This window comes from Dryobates pubescens, chromosome 26 (genome assembly GCF_014839835.1).
Source record: "Dryobates pubescens isolate bDryPub1 chromosome 26, bDryPub1.pri, whole genome shotgun sequence".
Lineage (NCBI taxonomy): Eukaryota > Metazoa > Chordata > Aves > Piciformes > Picidae > Dryobates > Dryobates pubescens.
Window position 1 is genome coordinate 7,902,842 of NC_071637.1, and position 19,285 is coordinate 7,922,126.

Here is a 19,285-nt window from a genome sequence, read left to right on the forward strand (position 1 = left end):
TCTGTAGGCGGTTCTCCCGTAAGAGAAGTGTCAGAACTTGAGGGGAAAGCTCTCGCTAAACCTTTGGCCCTCGTTTGTTCGAAGGCAGGGGTCGGGCTCTCCGCAGCGTATGAGGCCGAACGTCAGGACACGGGTGACGGGGGGCAGCCCCATCCCCTCGCTGCGGGCGCTGCCCTTCTCCTTTCCTGTCGCTAGGTGGCGTGGTGTCGCGCTGAGACGGCGGCGCGGCAGCGCGAGGGGCCCGCGGCACCGGCTGGGCACGCGCCGCGCCTCAGTGTGAGGAGGAGGAGCGGCAGCCGGGGGCGGAGCGGCGGCTGCCATGAGCTCAGCCGGGGGTCAGCTTCGACCTGCCGCGGAGGTGATGCTGCGGCCGGAAGAGTTCCAGGAGTCCCGGGCGGGCACGACGGATGAAGAGAGCTGGACTCGGCGGCTCGACCCTTGCCCCATCCCGCCGCCCCGGGAAGAGGTAGGCGCGGACGAGGAGGGCGCCGAGCAGGGGCTGCCCCGGCCCGGGGGCGGTCCGTCAGCTGGGGAGCGAGGGGCGGGCTCGGCTTTAACAGCCCGAAGGAGCAGGTGAGGGGGGTGGGTTTTGCACCTGGGGCTGGGGGCTCTCCAGAGGCAGGGAACAGGTAACCGCTGCCTGCGCGTCCCCGCTGCTCGGTCAGAGACTGCCGGGGGCCCGCTCTCTCCCAACCGGTGCAGCAGCAGCTGCCGGGCTCGCCTGGTGCGGACCGCGGAGGCTCCGGCCGGTTCTCCCCGAGCCCTGCTGAGCGAGGGTGTGAGAGGAACTCCCCTCCTGCCCGGCCGCGGACTAGCCCTCGGCCCGTGATGTCGTTTTATTTTTGGAGGGCGCGGGGCGTTTGCCTTCTCTGTGGCTGCGGAGGGCCTAGGCTTCAGGGCTTCCCTGCCTGGGGTGCACCGCTGGATAAAGTTAAGCTGAGATTCTGAAGGTTTCCATGCCTTTTTAAAATGACTGTCTGTTGCTGCTACAACGCTGTTTGATTTATGTGGAAATCGAGACTGGTGACAGGAAGGTCAGGCACTGAGCTCTGCTGTGGTAAAGCGGAACGATGCTTAGTCTGAGGGGCTTGGGTGCGGTTAGTTACCCGAGTCAAGCTGTTCAGCTCGATCAGGGTGGTGAGAGTGGTGACCTCGCAGAGCAGTGCCACCATCCTAGTAACGGATAGGGGACGCTTGAGATCCCTGAAGGCAGAGAGGCAGGTCTTGAAGTTGCACTTTGTAGGCTGAGCCACTCCCCCACCCACCCACGACAAAAAGAGGAAGGCTACAATAACAGTAGAGAGCACTTGGGAGTGTCCCCCTTTCTGACCTCTAGGTAGCTCCGACCCCACCCGAGCCTGGTGCTGATGTAAAATGACCAGTAGGCAGGTGATGTAAAATTTCTTCGAGATAAAAGACTCCTAAAGCAGTTTTAAAAACAGCTTCTCCTCACCCTCCTTCTCTGTTGTAGAATGTTAACATGACTTATTTTTGTCTCAAAAAAAAAGTAAAATCGTTCAGTTTCAGTATTCAGAGTACTTTTTTTCTATGCTTCTCCCTTGATGTCGTCATTCCCATCAATTTTGTCTATGTGTGGTTATCTGTGATTCCTAGTAAGTCAGACCACTCAGACACCTCTCAATCTTGCAAGTTTTTGTTCTTCTGTTTGGCATTTTCAAGGGGATGATACAATGCTTAGTCCATGACAACCACATTATTTTCATGTGGTTAAACCACTGACAGCTTTTGTCTTATTTCTGGATTAAGATCTACTTTATTAGTCATCCACATACCCATAGTGGGCCAGGAACAAGTGGTGTTAAGGCTTTATCAGTTACAAAGAATGGAATTTCAAGCTTGATTTAGATGACACTGCAATGAGAACTACTTAGTAGGGAGTAAGTTTTATTAAAATACTGGCTTATGTTAGCTGGATTCTGTTGGTTCATCAAGTGCCACTCATCCTGGTGTTAAATAAGAAGTAAAGAAGACTGGCCAATTAATAAAACCAGTTGCCTGTGTAGTGTGGCATGGCAGATTATGCATTTGTGTAACCAAGTGTTAGTTCTTACAAGCAATACAGGAACAACTTGTGTTTGTTGTTACTTGTGAGTCAGTCTCCTTGCTTCAGGCGTCTTCAGCTGAAATGAAACACTGGTTTCTCTTGAGTTTTGCACATCGGTAGTGTGCTCAAAGCAGCAATAGAACTTAGACGTTTTCCTGCTTGGCACTTAATCACAGCTGTTGTGGAAGTGTCTTAATTGTCTCTTCCTGAGGGTTTTGTCTTGCTAGCTCAGCTCTGTCAGAGATGACAGTGTTGGAGAAAGCAGAATGAGAGCTTTTGGTTCCTTTTCACAAAGAGTTGCCTTAGTTTTGCATTTATCAATAACAATTTCCTCTAGCATGTAACTCCTGATTGCTGTTATCCTTTGTAATTTTGGCTAGCAGTTGTAACAAATGAGGCTGCAGTAGTAATGGATGTAAAATAAGATCCAGTAGAAGATTTTAGTAAGTGAAAGTTTTCAAGCATATGCTGCATCACAGGATATTATTATATCCATTTTGAATTTATCCCTTACATATCTGTGGAGGACTTCAGATTCACCACTGAAACACACTTGTCATGCTGCATTTTTTGTCTTCCCTAGTCCACAGATTGTTTTCCCTTTGTAGAGCTTTTTCAGTGTTCTGAAGCTGGCCCAGGAGGACATCATACCGAAGAACCTGTTAATTTTCAGCAGCATTGAAATGTTCCTGCTGCAGTCTCTAATGTTCTGAAGAGCTGTGTGGCTTTCTGGTTTGGCTATTTTTAAAGTTTCTTATGCCTACCTTTCATCTTAATGACATGCTAGGAGAGCACTTCACATTCCTGCAAAGGCAGCTTCACTTCCTGACTGAAAGCAGAAGGCTCTTGGAAAACTTTGTAGAAGAGATTTAGTGCTGAGCTTTCTATTTTTTGTGTTCCGTAATGAAGTGAGATAAGGTAGAACACCATAGTCATATCTCAACTGTGGGCCTCAACAGTTGATGATATAAAATATCTGACCCAAATATTTTTTTCAAGGAGTGAGCTTGGTATTAAAAAACAAATAAAAATCCCTGGGGAAAGCAAGTAAATTATTCTAAAGTTGAGTGGGTGCATAGTGCTGAGGCAAAACAAAAGGGGGGGGGGGGGAGTTAGAGAAGCTTGGAGTAAAGAGGGAGGAGATTGTTTCTCAACAGCAAAGACATTTAAAGGGAAGTGGTAAACAAGAGATATTTCTATGGATACTCTGTGTGTGTGTGTATATATATATAAACCCCAGCAAGTATGAAAGGAAAGCTAACCTCAAAGTTAGGCTGCGCGCTTTTGCCCTCAGTTACAAAATGAAGTTGTGGTTTAAATGTTGTTTTGTTTTCTTTCCATAAACAAGCAGGAGAATCAACAGTGGATGTATGGGAACATTAAAATGCCATCTGGAAGTGGTGCTGTTGTGCCTTTGGCTAAGGTCTCATGATAAGTTAACACTGCTATCAAAAGCTCTTGTGTCTTTTTGCTACCTGTTTCTTTGTCATGGCTTAACATGGCTTAACATGGCTGTGCAGTGTCCAAGAAGTGATCTGAAGTGATACGCAAAGAAATTAACAGTTTTCAACCCAGAACAATTTCCTGATTCACTGTGAATGTCTGCTGTCTTGCAGCCAGAGGGTTGACTTCAGGGGCATAAGTGAGCAATGGAAAAGGATAGACTACTTTCTTTTCTTGTCCGTGCCAGTTCACAGAGTCTTAAAGCAATTGAGAAATTACAGTTCTGACTAAGAAACACTTGTCTCCCTGTACTTTCCTCATAACTTTGAAGTGTGCTCAGTGGGTTTTCTTTTAGATCTTAATGATAAATATACAGTGAGTTCTATAACCACCTGGGAGGAGCTTGTATGCTCTGTGTAGTAAGTACCTAATTAGAGATGATGGTAAATATCTCGTTTACACTGCTGCTTGCAGCAGGCCCCGCTGAACCATTCACAAGGTATCTTAAAGGCATAGAGCCCTCAGAATGTTGTTTTTCTCTTTTGCAATTCATATGGAACTGCTAAGTGTTTGTGGTTGAGTCCTTTTCAAACATGGTATTTTGGCTTTCTTATGCCTAGTGTGCTTTTATAGTGGCATGCCTTGAAGAAATAGTGTTAAGTGGTTTGTTTGCATCTATTTTCTATTGTTTCTTACTATTGTTGTCTTCTGTTAAATTTTAGGCTATGTAACCCTCGTTAGAGTGAAGATTAAGGACTATGAATCTGTTCTGAATTAACTTACTCTCAGTGGTGTCAATAAACTTTGCTTCTGTCCTCCAACACATGCCATTCCAGTGTTTGAATCCTTATGAACATTATGAATGCAAGATGCTCACAGTAGATATTAGAGGGGCTTGTGATGTCAGCGAGCAACCTGCCTGAAGTGTCTGCACCGTTAGAGCAGGGCAGTAACCTGTACACCTAATGCAACTTTTCTTTACTGCATTGTCTCTCAAATTAGTGGGATTTATGCCTGCTGTAAAGTCATGCATTTAATGATTGCTACTATTGAACAGCATTTTCAAAGCTGTAAATTTGGTGTCAGTTTGGGACTGTCTCTTTAAGCCAACTGTGCTAGTCCTGAACATGTGGCTCTGTTAGTGGCTTCAGGCCTGTGAAGCTGACTGCACACAGACTTGCCAAGAAACGTCGGGAGCTTGATAGAATTGGTCTGTGGGCCATCTGATGCTTGCACCACCCACTGAGACTGCTCTGCTGTGAAATACACTCACCAAAAAAGCCAGCATTTATGTTTCTGTGCCTTAGGAAGACTTTAAGAAATCAGACTCAACATTCACAAGTTATTCACAAATTAAATATATTACAATATTAAATCACCAAGAACTCTTTATTTGACAAGAATGCATTTTTCTGTGGTTTAGCAGTGATCTTCCCAGAGATAGCCTATCTGCAGTAGGGAGGGAGAGTTTTCTTTCTTTATGAGGAGAAAGGAGATGTGGGAATTATGTTCCTTTATTTAAGCATGCAAAGGAGCAGCAGAAGGAAAACAGCTTTTCCACACAAATCTTTCCTTCAGACAGACATGGAACAGATTGTTAGGGGATGTAAACTCATGTTAGCACCACTGAAATCCATGCATTGATTTACAGCATCTATGGATTCCTTCTTATAAACCTGTAAAGCTTAAGGTGTCTTGAGTTGTTGGGTTTTTTTGCCAGATACATACCCACAGAAAAGGTTGCAAAACTTCTGAGAGTAGGTTTTATATCTCATAATACGTGAAATTGCAGCATGAATATAATGTGCTAGCTTTATGTCACCATGAACAATTCAGAGTTTGAGAGATGCAAACCTCTTCAGAAGACAGTTGTGGCCACTCCAGTGATGAAGATGTCAGTTGCTAACAATTTCTCTGAGACAATACATACCAATCTTAGCTCAGTGGTGCTCTAACATAGTTGCAGAGCTTTTGGGGCCAGGTTGGGTCATGTTCCTGCTACTCACAACATGGCCTGAGCTCCTATGTGTGTTCTACTGAATAGGTGCTTATCCTCAGCCCACAGTATGTCCTATATAGAGAAACAAGTTTGCCCTTGTGAAAACAGCCACTGTTCCACATGCTTCAAGGTTTTTTGTTGTCATTACTTTTCCTTTTTGTGATAGCATAATGTGTCCTTTCTGTTTTTTGAGTCACTGTCCTAGAAGCAACTGGAGTTGAATCCTTCCCCAGCTTGCGTGATTGTGGACCTAAAATAACACTCACTGTACATGGAGGATTTGGTCTCCTGGGTTTGTGGTTGCTCCCAGGATGGCTTCTTGCATCATTTTCAGAACATCCTTTCTGGAGTGATATGTCCACTTCATTGCTGCACTAGCAGCTTGCATTTCTCTTTTCATCCTCTTCTCTTCTTTGGCAAAAAGCCTTTTCCCTTCCCTGTTGCCATCTTCATAGCGCTGGTATGGAAGCCACCTCCAGGAATACCCCCATACCTGCAATCATTCCCTCAAATTTCTTCTGTTGCAGAAGCTGGCTGCAAGTAGGTCTCCAGAGGCATAACATCACCACCTTTGAGCTGGAAAGTTGACTCAGGCTCTGAAGAGGAGTTCCATTTGTGGAAGAGGAGTTACATGCCAGTGACCATCTTCAGTCCGTGCAAAGCACAACCTTTGGGGTGAATGTATACAATATGCTGCTCTTAACATTTGCCTCAATCAAAAGCAGTTTTCCATTCTACCCCATGCTGACAAAGTGCATTTGTCTCCTTACCTGTTCTTCCTCTGCTATCACTCTTTCTTCTAATACATGATAGCAATTCACTTTACCATATTATTCCAGAGTGGTTGTTCCTGTTTCAGGAGACCCTTGGGCACTTTCAAGAACAGAAAAAAAATCAGAGTTAGCTCAACCACTGGGCTGATAACTATAATTGAATTTCAGAGATTGCTCAGGTTAATGAACTCTGATTACTCCATTTGTTTTTAAATACATGCTCGGAAGTGGTGGAGGGGTTTTGTGTCTCCTTGTTGCATTTCTTTACTGGGATTTTATGAACAACAGTCTTTAAACTTGAGGTTGAGAGTGAGAGATTGTCAACTCTTGTCCTCTGCAGGCATGGGAATGCCAGGGGCCTTGATTTTAGGCAGACCCTCCTGTAGCTGTGGGGTTTTTCTGGAGTATGGGTTCCTTCTCTTGGGAAAAACATTTTGGTGGCTGTCCAAAATGGCCCTTTGGGCAGCTCTTGGTTGTCTTTCACAGTGTTCTCTGCTTCAGAATAGTCAGTGTGGTTGGTTTGTTTGGTTTGGTTACTTATTTATCTTTCTTTTAGGTATTTGCTAATGGGTTGCAGGGGGTGGTGGTGGTGGTGCATGTAACCATTTTTTTTTATCAGTGAATAATGTGGGCTGTAACTTCAAATCAACCTCTATAAATCCCACTTTGTTGGCACATCCAAGTGCTAGTGTTAGAATAAACTTTTCTGCTCCAAACTTGAGATACTTGGCAAGCAACTTTCGCTGAAATGTGTTGACACAGGTCTAGAAGCTGGCTGACAGAAGACTCCATGTGGGGTCCACGTGGAGGTAGCTATGGAGTGTCCATTCTTCCTTGCCATATGGGTCACTTCCTCGAGCAGGGGTGAAAAGTGCCTCCAGCCACCTATATATTACGTTTCTCAAAATCATGACTTGTGTGCATCTAATTTTTGAACTTTTGGAGTTGCTCACATGGTGGTTGCCTAAAAATTCCCCAGCCTGGCTTGGGTTCCTCAGTGGGCCTGCAACGGGTCAAGGTGAGGGGTGCAGCGTGATGCCTGGCTGGTGTGCACCCCTTTGACCTGCTGAGGCCCTGGCCTGGCTTCTTCCCATTTCCCCCTCCCCCCGAGGTGAAGGAAATGGAAGAGACGATCGAAGAGCTGTTGAGGAGGCTGGAGGAGTTCTGCGGGATCATGGACGCGGTACGTGTCCCCAGGCCATGTCGCCGCCAGACCTGAGGGCTGCCAGGCGGGTGCGCGCGGGGGGCGGCCATCTTGACAGCACGACCGCCGCAGGAAGGGCTGCGGCGCTGGGCGCGCAGCGGGGCGCCGCGGCCGCCAGGTGGCGCCAGGGCGCGCGTCGCCGGGCAGCTCCCGCGGGCGCCGCCCGGCCGTGGGGCGGGTGCAGGTGGGAGAGCCCCTGGGAAGAGCTGTGGGGAGCCACGCGATGTGCGCAGCTTTCCTCCCTTCGCCTAGTGCCAGGTGGGGCTCTGCACCCTTGGCTCACTACTCGGTGAAAGACCAGAAGTAGAGCTCATCAGCAAATTCTAGATGAGTTCAATAATCTGTGTTTTCTATGGTCCTTTCCATTACCTTAGATGTGTTACAAAACCTTCCGAAGGACTGCTCCAGTGCTGGACCATTTGGAGAAAGTGGCTGTAGGCTGGCTGATGCAGGCAGAGATTACAGTAACATTCATGGCCACCAGCTATAAATAGAGGCCACCTGTGCTACATGGTGTACAAAGACGAGCTAGTTGTCTCTGCTTATAAGAATAAAGAGAAGTTGATACAGATGGAATCACTGAGTGGGGCGGACTAATGATGGGGTTGTGACTGATACACTCTGCAGTATTTGTCGCACACCAATTATCTTCACCATCGTCACTGCCTAATTGTTAGGGGTAAACCATTTAGAGCCAGAGGTGTATGTTACTATTTAGCTTACCCCAGGCTTTCTGCATAAAGTAGAGCTGTGTAAAGGCTATGTGGGTTATGGTGTTCCTGTAAAACTAATGAATGTGCTTTCTGTAGTCAACTCTTTCCTTCCTTGGGCTAAAAGATGTAAAATGAGGTAGAAGGACTGGTATTGCATTTCAAGCCTTTCTGAGTGTTTCACAGAGTGCAAGTTTACCCAGAAGAACTTACTCTTATAGTCACTCATGTGCAGACCATCTCACTTTCTGTTATTACCTCCCACAACGTTTTTCTTCTGTCTTCAAGCGTCTTGTATAATGTGTCACTGGCAACTATAATGGCTGCTAATCATACTGAATGTACTTTTAATGGCAAGAAGTGACCAGACAACATCTCCTTAGGAACTTACTATTTTGTTGCACAACTCTGCCCCTAACATTCTGTGATTCTTAGGAATTGAAAACTCAGATTAACATGTTTGCCCGAGTTTATGCTAAGCATCATCAGCTAGCTAATGGTTACTATTATCTGGTTATAGAACAGATCCTTGTTTCACCATGGATGTGAGTTCTGCACAAGAGAAGTGAGGCCATCAGCTTTGTTCTCAGCAAATCAGTCAGCAATATAGCCAGTTACTAATCGTTTCTTTTTTTTTTTTTTTTACTTCTATCAGAGGTTTCTGCTTTTGTTATTAGCATATCTTGTTTGTGGAGAGAAGGCATCATTGCTTCCAGAAGGAAGTGACATAGAGTGGAAGGAAACAAAAGCTTAGCTCACCAAGGCCTCACATGGTTATTAGGGGACTTAAAAGGAGAACTAGCTGTCCTGTAAGAATGGTTCTGTGTTAGTGGCTGTTTGAGTAGTTACATTTCCATTCAGCTTTTGATAAAAATAGCTGTAAAGGAGCATGTGAACCTTAGAGCATACAGTCTATTTTTTGACACATCTTGGCTTCCATTTGTCGGCTTTAGATTCTCTGCTATGGCACATTTAGTCAGTGCAAAATGTAGAATACAAGAGATTGGTTTCTTGGGCCAAAAAATTCCTTTGAGTTCAATCCCGAAATGTGATGATTGCTTCAGTGATATGACATCTCCTGCTTAAAGCAAGTGGTTTGAATCAATAGCTCTTCACTGATGATTGTATTCTGATTTATTGAGTTCCTTCATTCAGCTCTTCGGTTTGGGAGTTTGTGCTAAGGCTTTGTATATACCTTATGCTTTGGCTTTGTATATACCTTATGCTTTGTCTCATCAATCAGGCATGCACCTTACATTTTTGTCTCCAGTTCAGGGAAGCAGGTTAACTCATTCAGCTGGATCCACTGAGCTTTAAAACCTCCTGTGAGATTTCTCTTGCCAAGCTTTTCTACAAAAACCACTAACCTAGTTTCAATACACTATCTTTGCATTGCCCCTGACAACATTTTTTTGCACAACCTGCAGGCTGTGAATAATTCCCTAGTATGCAGATTATTGACCTTATCTGGGAACATCAAAGCACTGCTGCTCCTGTGGCTTTCTCTCCAGTACCTACAATGTGAGGTTCCTTTCAGCAGCACATCAAGTGGTATTTAGGAATCTGATAAATATAATGTAGTATTTGAACTGATTCCAGTTCTGTGCCTAGCAATAATTTAGTCTTTTGTCTATGCCACAAAAAAAAAAAGGCAAGGGGAATCTTGCTTTTTTTCCAACTGGACATTCAGGAATGTGTTCACATAAAGAGATCTGGCTTTTATCCTTAGAATGTGCTGCTGCATTTCACTTGCAAGGGCTCTTGATGCATATATTTGAATATTGCAATGAGCAAAAACCTGGATCCTTAGTGCAAGGAAGACAAAATGCTATTTCCACTGTCATACCCTCGTACCTGGCTAGGCAGAGCATGGCACAGCATTTAAAATGGACACTTGCACAGTAGGTGAGTTACAGTGACAATGTGAATCCAGTTCAGCATGCCCCACACATGCCATGGAAAGATTGTGGCAGAAGAATTTTAGTGCCACTTGTTTTTTTTCTGCTGTCTTCCTTCAGGCACTGACTTCAACAAAGTAAATTAATGTCTTTTAAGTGGCTTTAGAGCCTTTCAAGTATAATTGTCAAATTTTCATTTTTAACTGAACTATGAACCAGTGACACAAAAGCAAAAAAAAGTCATTGTAATGAGTAGACTTTTGTATATGCTCTTGTGTTGTTTCCCAGGGTTGCAGCTGGTTACCTTTTCAATAAGATTCTTTGTGCTTCGTGGATATCTTAAAGCATGACTGAAAATGATGTTTCTTTTGACATACACATGATATGCAGAAATTCACTACTTTAATTTCTTTGGCTCCTAATCCTTGAAAAGAATGAATGGATAGATATGAAATCTCTGCTCATTTTTGATATTCCTCTGTTTTTTTAAATCCCTATGTTGATACCCCAGCATACTCACCAGTTTGTAAAACCACAGCTTCTTAAGCCATTGAACCTTCCTTCAGAACTTGCCACAAGGAAATGATGTGTTTGTACATCTTGCTTTGTTATGGTTCCTCGGACCAGCTGCTAACTGCTTATCTTTGTCTTATGGGTTTACAGTTTGGGAGCCTTCTCCCTGAGGCCTTTGTGTAAAATCTGGTTTTATCACTGCAAAAAGAGAGGAAGAGGTTGTTTTGCATGATTGGTTGTGGTTAGAGTTTGATTAACTTCTCAGGAGCCTACTAACCTCAGTTTTCTCTTTCCTCACCACAGAGATGTTTGGTTTAGAGTGGTCACTTTTATTCATGTTCCATTTATGTTTCTCTGTGTTAACATAGGGAATCAAAGACCAAAAAAGAATATAGAGAGATCTTTAAAAAAAAAATAATTAAAAATCCCTGTGATATTGACTTGAGACCTGAGCTACTCTTTTTCCCCTGAAAAAAAACCAGAACATAATTTTTTTTACCAAATGCAAAATAACAAACAAATCTGTGCTCCTTTGATGGATACGGTTTGACCTCCATTGTATGCAAGGATCAGGTCCACTGCCTTGCATTCAATGTGCTGTTTCTGGTTTGTGTTCTAATTCATCGTTCGTCTATTGGTTGTGCAGCCTGTCTCCTAACTGATTTTTGGTGCTGTTAGTTTGCTGCCTCCTTTGGCTTAATCTTGCCGACTTCAACTGGAAGACAAAGCTCAATCAAACCTTTCCTCCTCACCACCTGCTCCAATGAGTATAGCAAAATATAGTAAGAGGAATACAGGCTTTTTTCATGGACTGCTGTGCTCTTTTGCTGAGCACTCAGCTAAATCCTCAGCAAGATAAAGTAAAATACATTGCCCAAAGGGAAATAAATCTTGGTTTATAATCTGGGGGTTCAGACCAGCCCTGCTTTTTCTGGCTCGTGAGAGGTTGCTGTACTGAGAGAATCGTTTCCCTTTGTTATGTGCCGACTCCTCTTGAACTCCTCTGTCGCTGTGGTTCTGCAGACTGCTGCAGAATGACTTCTTGAATCATATTTGCATATCATTTCCTCTCATCACAGGCAGCTTGCTGGAAGATCAGCTCTCCTGTGTCTTGTATTGGTCATTTGCTTTTACCCTCAAAGAAAGGTGGTTTAGGTTTGTTCCACATCTCAGTGTCCTTGCTGTGTTAATAGTTTTTGTACTGGGTCCTTACAACATCTCCCTTTTTCTCTGTCCCAACCTGTGTTTGTATTTATAGTTGTTATCTAGCATTTAGCTGTTAAGAGTGGCTTTCCCCTAGTCCTTTCTGAGACCAACATTAGCAAACAAGCTTGTTACCTTACCTTTGGGAATTTCAGGCTCAGATTTGAATCTGATGTAGTCCACTTGCATGTGAACCCAACCTGAGATCACCAATCTGTTTTTCACATGTGCTTTATAATAGAGGAAGAGGTTTTTGCCTGCCATGGACCCAACAGAATTCAGTAGCACAAACCTGGATTTAATCTGCTTTGGCACCTTCTGTCCTATCCTATCCTGTCCTATCCTATCCTGTCGTAAAATTGTAGGCAGGACAGCTTTAATGCAGAAGTGAACCAAGACCTCCTACACTCCATTGCAGCTGAGAGAGAAAACTTGGGTAAAAACGAGCTCAGCTGCTGTTCTTATTTCTTTTGTCAGTGTGTTGCTGCTCTGTTTTACAAAATTGAATGCCTGTTTGGGTGTTTTAGTGGGGGTTTTCTTGGTTCTGCTTTTATTTTTCACTTTAGAGAGCCCTTCCCTGTCTGTGTCCTGTCCATCATTTTTGGCTTGTACATTCCATTAGCTGTAGCGCTTTGTTTGGAGGTGGATCTTGCTGCCACCCAACGAAGCACTGGCAGTTGTTTATGTAACAAATTGGGTAGTTCTTGCTAATACAACATTCAGCAGGATTTCGGGTAAGATTCAGAAGCAAAGTTGGATATATTAGGTTATAATAAGAGTAATAAAGTAATCTTCCTGTATGTGTTATGAAAACTGACAGGGACCAGGAAGCAGAAGCTTTCTCTGAGGTGCCTAGCTCTAATGTGTGAGGATTCTTGCCCTCCTGAGAGCTCCAGTCCCAAGCCTCTGTTGAAGGCAAGGCACTAGAAGTGGTGCTTGCTCAGAGCTCTGACTTTCCAAAAGCTGATTGATAAGTAGTGAGTGTTAGTTCTTCTCCAATAAAACCGAATCATGATGGAGGGTATAGAGGCAATTTTCATTCAAAATCCATCATTATTCATCATGTTTAGCATTTCATCATAGAAAGTAGATGATCTTTTGAGAGGAGTAGTGTGGAAATTTGGGGAGAAGAGGGCAGGATTTGGTAGCAGTTTTGATGTGAGAGTTCTGTTATCTACTATTGGGGTTTTATTTTTTGTTGTCTCATGGATTACTTGAGAAAGTAAGTTATTTTCCCAATCTGTTCTTTAGAATATACTGCAAAAGGGTCCTGTATAGGTTGGGATTTTTTTTAATATTCATGTGAAAAAAAAAAAAAGTGAGGTAAAAAAAAAATAGTGTAGTGTTTGTCTTCAAGACTTGTCCTCATGTGAGATACTTTTTTTTCCTTGCAGATTAGAAGTGATACATCAGAGATCCTGGACGAGACCATTCCTCTCATTAAAGGCAAAGTGATGGAAATGAACCATGTCTATGCCAAAGTTGATAAATTAGAGGTTTGTTCATTGTCTTAGAAAATTCACACCCTTCCTTTTGTTGTGTCTTCTAGGTTAACTGTCCACTGGAGCACTCACATGTTTATGGCTCTCTATTGTCTTATGTTTGTTTTTAAATCAGAATGTTTACCCATGGTTCAGCACATAGAAGTGTTTATGGGTTTGGAGCATTGCTGAGTTAATTTATTGCTGTGCATTCTACAGTTCCTAATGGCAAATTAAACCATGAGTTGTGGGTTTTATGTTACTAATAATGCTAATAATGTTGATTTGGTTTGTGACTTGAAGGAGTATCTGCAAAACCACTTACAACTTCAGAAATTCAAGTTGCATCCAGTGCTGGTCATACCAGTTATAAGTTGTTGACCATTGTCTTATGTAGTAGTGGTGAGATTTCTGAGCTCTGTGGTGTCTGGTTTGGTGTCTGTTGTATCCTGAAGGAGGGAAGCCAGGATGACTCACTGAGATGATGCCCTCACCATGTTTAAGCAGTATGTTAAAATTTGTCTCAACTGAAGGCAAGTTTGCCTCTGGGAGAATATAGTGAAAACATAAGGAGATAAATTGTGTAATATTTAAAATCAGTTTTAGCTGACTCAAAGTGAAGGAAACCAAGTGTTTATGGTATTAAATACAGATAGGAGTGCTTAGGCTTCAGGCTTTACCCCTGTACAAAGTAATATCCTCTGGTAAGGTTTATTACCCGGGGAGGGACAGGGCAATTGCCTTGGCTTTCAGCAAGTCTTCTTTAAATGCAGTTTATTTTCTGTGGTCTGCATTTTCACACCTACATTTGATAACAGGCACTTTATATTTTTTGGATTTCCACAGCACTAGGAAAAGGTGTCAGACAGGGAACTGAGAGAAAGCATTTTAGAACAAAAGTGGGAGTCAGCTGTTAACCTGTTCAGAAACCTGTCCCCCAGGCCAAAAAACAGCTCGCAGGTTTTCAGTGTGCTTGACCATTTGGCTGTGCTCGAGTGGACAAAGCTGGGACTGTGGGCATGGCTAACTGAAGCACTTTCCAAACCAACTGTTTCTGGAAGTGTCTCACCCATTTAGGTCTTTTTGCAAATTCCATGCTTATGGGTATTTGGGATTTTGGGGGGATTATGTGAGGGTGCTTTTGTCTTTGAACAGGAAAATAGAATTAGCTCTAAGCAATTACTTGTGCCAAAAGTGTGTTAAGCAACATGACTCCTTATTGCTTTTTTCCCTTTAATACAGGGAAGAGAATAAAATCACCTTCCTGACTCCATTTCCTTAGTAGAGCTGTAGGGACATAGTAATATGAGGAAAACACCAGGTTTTGCTAGGCTACAGATCACCCTTGACAAATGCAGCAGCTTTTTTTGGTTATCAGGGGAGGACGATACCTTGATGGCTAGGAATCAGTTTTTCTCCCTAATATTACCAGCTGGAATGCTAGTAAGCTGAAAGCACAAGATTAAATTGGCAATTTGAGCAGTAGTTAATATTTTAATTAGAACTTTTTAATGTAAAGCTTAGCAGCTATGGGGATTTTCAAGGGAGAAATGAACTTGTACTCCCAAGAGCAGGAAATGAAAGGACTGTTGTGTAACGATTATATAGGATGAGAATCTGCTGGGTTTGATGTTGTCACTGGTACATTTTTGGCAGTTAATTCACCTGTTCAACCTCACTGTCTCTGTGGGCAGTGCCCAACTTCTCAAAAAAAGCAAAAAATAAAATAGTGAAGCTTACTTGTTCATAGAGAGAATCAAAACTCTTCACAAGCTGTTCAGTATTCTGGCAAATAAATACAGTGATCATCCTAGCTGGCTTTTCCTTATGGCCCAAACTTTAACTGAAACTGTACTTGTGTATGGTGTAGGTCAATAGTTCCTGACCTTTTTAAACTAAAATCTCCTGTTATTCTTTCCTCTGCTGTCTACTTCCTCCCATCTCTTCAGCCACTTTCTCACTCCCACCAGTAGTAGCAGTCTATCTGTGGGTTCTGAGGGGATTTTTACCTCACTGCTGAAATGTTGCCAGATCTTTAGACACTGTGCAAGCCAAGTGCTTTCATATTCTGTATGCTGAAAAAAGGAGCAAAAGTTTGCCCCTTGATAAGGAAAAGAATTAGCCCTAGGTCATGACCAGTGGTGGTTCTTTATGGTTATAAACATCTGTGGTCTACTCCTGCATATGTGCCCTTTGGCTATTTATATTAGCAATAGTGCACTCTGGAATCTTGTTAAAGCTTTTTCTTTGACTTCTGATCTCTAAGTGAGGATAATGGTGAAACCCAACCATGTGCTTTTAATTTTCATTAGGTGTTTCTCCTTTGTCCACAGGCATTTGTTAAAATGGTTGCACACCACGTTTCCTTCCTAAAAGAGCAAGTGCTTGAAGCAGAGAAGAGCCAAGGCACCTTTCTTAATACTGTTTGCAAATTATTTCAGTGTGCAAGTGCCTCATCATTTAAAAAGGTGAGTATTTTTAAGGTTGCTTCCAGCAGATGGGAAAGTGATGTTGAGTACCTTTTTGGTAACAAATGTGACCTTGCAGCGGATTCAGTTATTAATTTCAAGTGATGTAAGAGAACTAGCTGCAGTTTGTTTCTGCAAAGGGAATTATTATTTACATTGTTTACATTTTTCAGTATATTTTTTTTTCCCCCAAGAGGTGCTGCTCTGGCACTGAACAGATCTAGCAGTAATTTTTGAAGATCTCTACATTTTGCTCTCAAATGAAAGCATTTTCTCTCTGTATGTGTATGCAAATAGAAAGCTTCTTATACATTATTGTGCGGTGAGAGACACAGGCAGAGGCTGTTCCATTTAGTCTTTGTTTTTATGTCAATTATGTCAAAATTGCTCTCTAGAGTCATCCATGGATGAGCACTAGAGGGGGGTGAGAACTCTTTCAGGATAAGATAGGATAGGATAAGAATGTTAAGAGTCAGGGATAATGAGATCTGATGTGGACTTGAGGAAGCTTTATGTGCTCTTCACCCTTTTGGTCCCTGTTCTTTTCCAAGAATATCTTCACAACCCTTACCTTTACACTCTGTTTTCCATCTCTAAGTTCCCAGGTCATTCTCTAAATCTGTTGTTTCCCAGCAACTCATCACAATTCTCAGTTAGCCTTTTCTGAACTCATCTCCTCCTCTCTTTCCTCTCCATCTTAATGTGATATTTACTGTGTTTTCAGTCCCAGTGTATCTCTGTTCTAGTCTCACCTACCTCTCTGCTCTCTTTTGTCCCTTCTGTATTTCTGCCATTATGTTTTCCCTCCTGATTTTCTTCCAAGAAATGGAATGCATACCAGTATGCATTCCTGTTGGTTTGACTGGTGCCTGAAACTTAGTAAGATCCCTGCCAGCCGTCCAAGTTTCTGAGAGCCCCCCTTTCCAAGCAGAGCATGTGTGTGTATTTTATTTCAGCTAAGTTTTTTCTTCTGATGATGAAACAAGGAAGGCATTTTAATGTAAGGGAAATCTCATTGAAAATTGTATTTCAAGGTGCAGCATAATCCTGTGATGTTTGGTTTTCATCTTTTGGTGTGCTTTTTGGTATTCAGAAAGTTGTTTCATGCAGACCTCCAGTGCACAGTAACACTGGGAAAGGTGTCTAATCTGTGGGAGCAAAGTGAATAATCAGAATTCACTCTTTGTGTTAGCAATATCGAGAGGTGGTCTGAAAAGAAGCAGCCTTACACTAAATATAAATTACAAATATGACTGGGTAAGCCTGACAGGTTGCAAGAATGTAACACCTCCTAAGGGAGCAGAACAGAGGAACCAACTGTCTCTTCTGATGTTTGCAGCTCTGTGGAAGAAAAGCTTTTCTTTGGTAAAGCTTCAACTTTGTATGGGGGGAAGCTGTGATTTCAAATCTTTTATCCGAAGATGTGATCTGTGCCCTGGCTGAACGGGGTTCAGCAATCGTGGAGAAAGGACAGGAAATCTATTTTAGCAAACTTCAGCATGTGGACTTCAAAAAAGCCAGTGAAAGCAAGCTGCATGTTGCTGTTTTGTCATGCATCTTGTGGTATCTGTTGTTTTCTTAAAGTCAGAAATTTTCTTTCAATGTCATTGGCTGAGAATCTTGTAAAATGTTGACTTTCAGAGTAATTTTTAACCCTTGTCATAGTCGCAGGGAAAGGCTTGTAAAATCACATCCTCCAAAAAATGCCATGCTAGTCAGAGGAAGGGAAAGCACACATTTGGTAGACTTTATTTATTTGGGGCCTTTGTGTTGTCCTTTTCCTTCTACTAATATTGTCATCTCTAGAACAAAAGCTTCTTATCTGAGGTGGGGTTTGCTTTCTTGTCTTGGCTAATGATTTTTCTGGGGACCTGGGGTAGATTCTGACAAACAGAACTGAGAAGTTGATAACGGGCCAGGAAGTGTTCTGTGGGGTTTCTTCATTAGTTCATCTGAGCTCAGTGAAGAGCAAAAGCTTTTGATGAGTTGCACTGACTAAAGCATCTGAGTTAACATTTCTTTTCAGTGGTTACCAGTGTAAAGTGTAGAAGCAGACACAGACTTCTGGTGGCAGTCTCTGTAGACTGATGATAGATTCATCCTCTGAGAAAGGAAGGCTCAGAAGGACTCAGCAGTTAAGGTTTTGCTTAATGTAGAAGACAACCAGCTGAGTTTGAACTTCCACAAATAAATCTTACCAAAGAGAAATAACTGGAATAAGAACTCCCTCCTATATTGAGGCTTTGCATTGTTTAAACTTCTGCGGGTCATACTCAAGTGTACCTTGCTCTAGGTTTCAACTTCAATCTTTGCTATAGTTCTTTCCTTGAAGACTCCAAAGAAGCACATATTGGGATTTCTGTTACTGTCTTTGCCACTGACAATGTGTGATCACATCTATGTCATGCTACTTCTTTGTGTCCTGATTTACCTCACATGATAATGTTTAATGTTTCCAAAATGTGATGAGATTCTTCTGACAGCCTTGAAGAGAAATATTTATTAAATTATTACTAAAGCATACCAGATGGGAAGGATGAGAGGAGAGAAAATAGAGCAGAATATTTCAAAACTGGGGATGTAGTGTGTTCAGATTCAACACTCATTAATTTTCAAGTGCTGAATACTACCAAGACTTTTTTAATACTGGATGAGGGGGGGAACAAACCAAAAAAAACCCCACAAAAAACCACCAAACAACCCTGACATATACTTAAATAGTTAATGTTAGGAACTTCAGGGGTGTTTTCAGCTTATTTTACCTGCAGCTATGCTTGAAGCTCATCCAGTTCTATTCTGGTTTGAATGGATTCATTAAGTGTTTTGGAGCCCCAGAGAGGTCACACTGGTTCTGTGTTGAGAAAGATAAAAATGGGAAGAATCAAGTGAGGAATGCAGTAGACATGGAAGTCAAGATTTGAGCTACCCCTGGCTTTAGCCTTCACTCTCCTGCTTTCTGAGGGAGGCTATGCAGTTCTCAAAGTGAAGCCAGTGTTTCTTGCCAGTTTGCTGAGCCTGGTGTATAGCAAAAGAGCTTAAAGAAGCTGCCACACTGTGCTTGGATGTAAGCAGTGCCACTGGTTTGGAGGAGCAGAAGAGAGTGCTTGGGGCTTGGACACTGCACACTACATACATATGTGAAGCCCTGTGTATTGAGAAGAGGAGGAAAGCTGGGGGTGAAGTGGGAGTTTGGGCTGGTGGGATCCAGCAGGCACACATCTCTGTTAACAGTAGCTACCTGGTTTTCAAGTGTGCTTGAACAGATGTCAGAAATAGAAAATACTGCCTGTTCCCACTTCAACCAATTTGTTAGAATGCACTTAGGGTAGCTGTAAAAAGTCTGTGCACTAGAAATGTTGTTGTTAGACTGTCCAAAGCATGACAGTGCAGTGGCACGCTAATAAGGATTTGTGCAGCGTGTGTTCCGAGGCAGGTGTACACCGTGATTGGAGAAACTGGAGTGTAAGTGCTGCTCCGTAGAGAGAAGCCAGGGCAAAGGGTCTCTTGTCCTAAACAGGTGACTCTTTG

At 42.8% G+C, this 19,285-nt stretch overlaps 1 protein-coding gene across 1 annotated transcript in view; it reads left to right on the forward strand.

Moving 5' to 3' along the window:
• Nucleotides 1–319: 319 nt before the first annotated feature.
• BCAS4 (breast carcinoma amplified sequence 4) overlaps nucleotides 320–19,285 on the forward strand; it is a 39,009-nt gene continuing 20,043 nt past the window's right edge. The window contains exons 1-5 of the mRNA XM_054173353.1: nucleotides 320–573; nucleotides 619–778; nucleotides 7,392–7,463; nucleotides 13,203–13,304; nucleotides 15,623–15,757. Of these exons, the coding sequence (XP_054029328.1) occupies nucleotides 320–573; nucleotides 619–778; nucleotides 7,392–7,463; nucleotides 13,203–13,304; nucleotides 15,623–15,757 (723 nt within the window). The remainder of the gene's footprint in view (nucleotides 574–618; nucleotides 779–7,391; nucleotides 7,464–13,202; nucleotides 13,305–15,622; nucleotides 15,758–19,285) is intronic.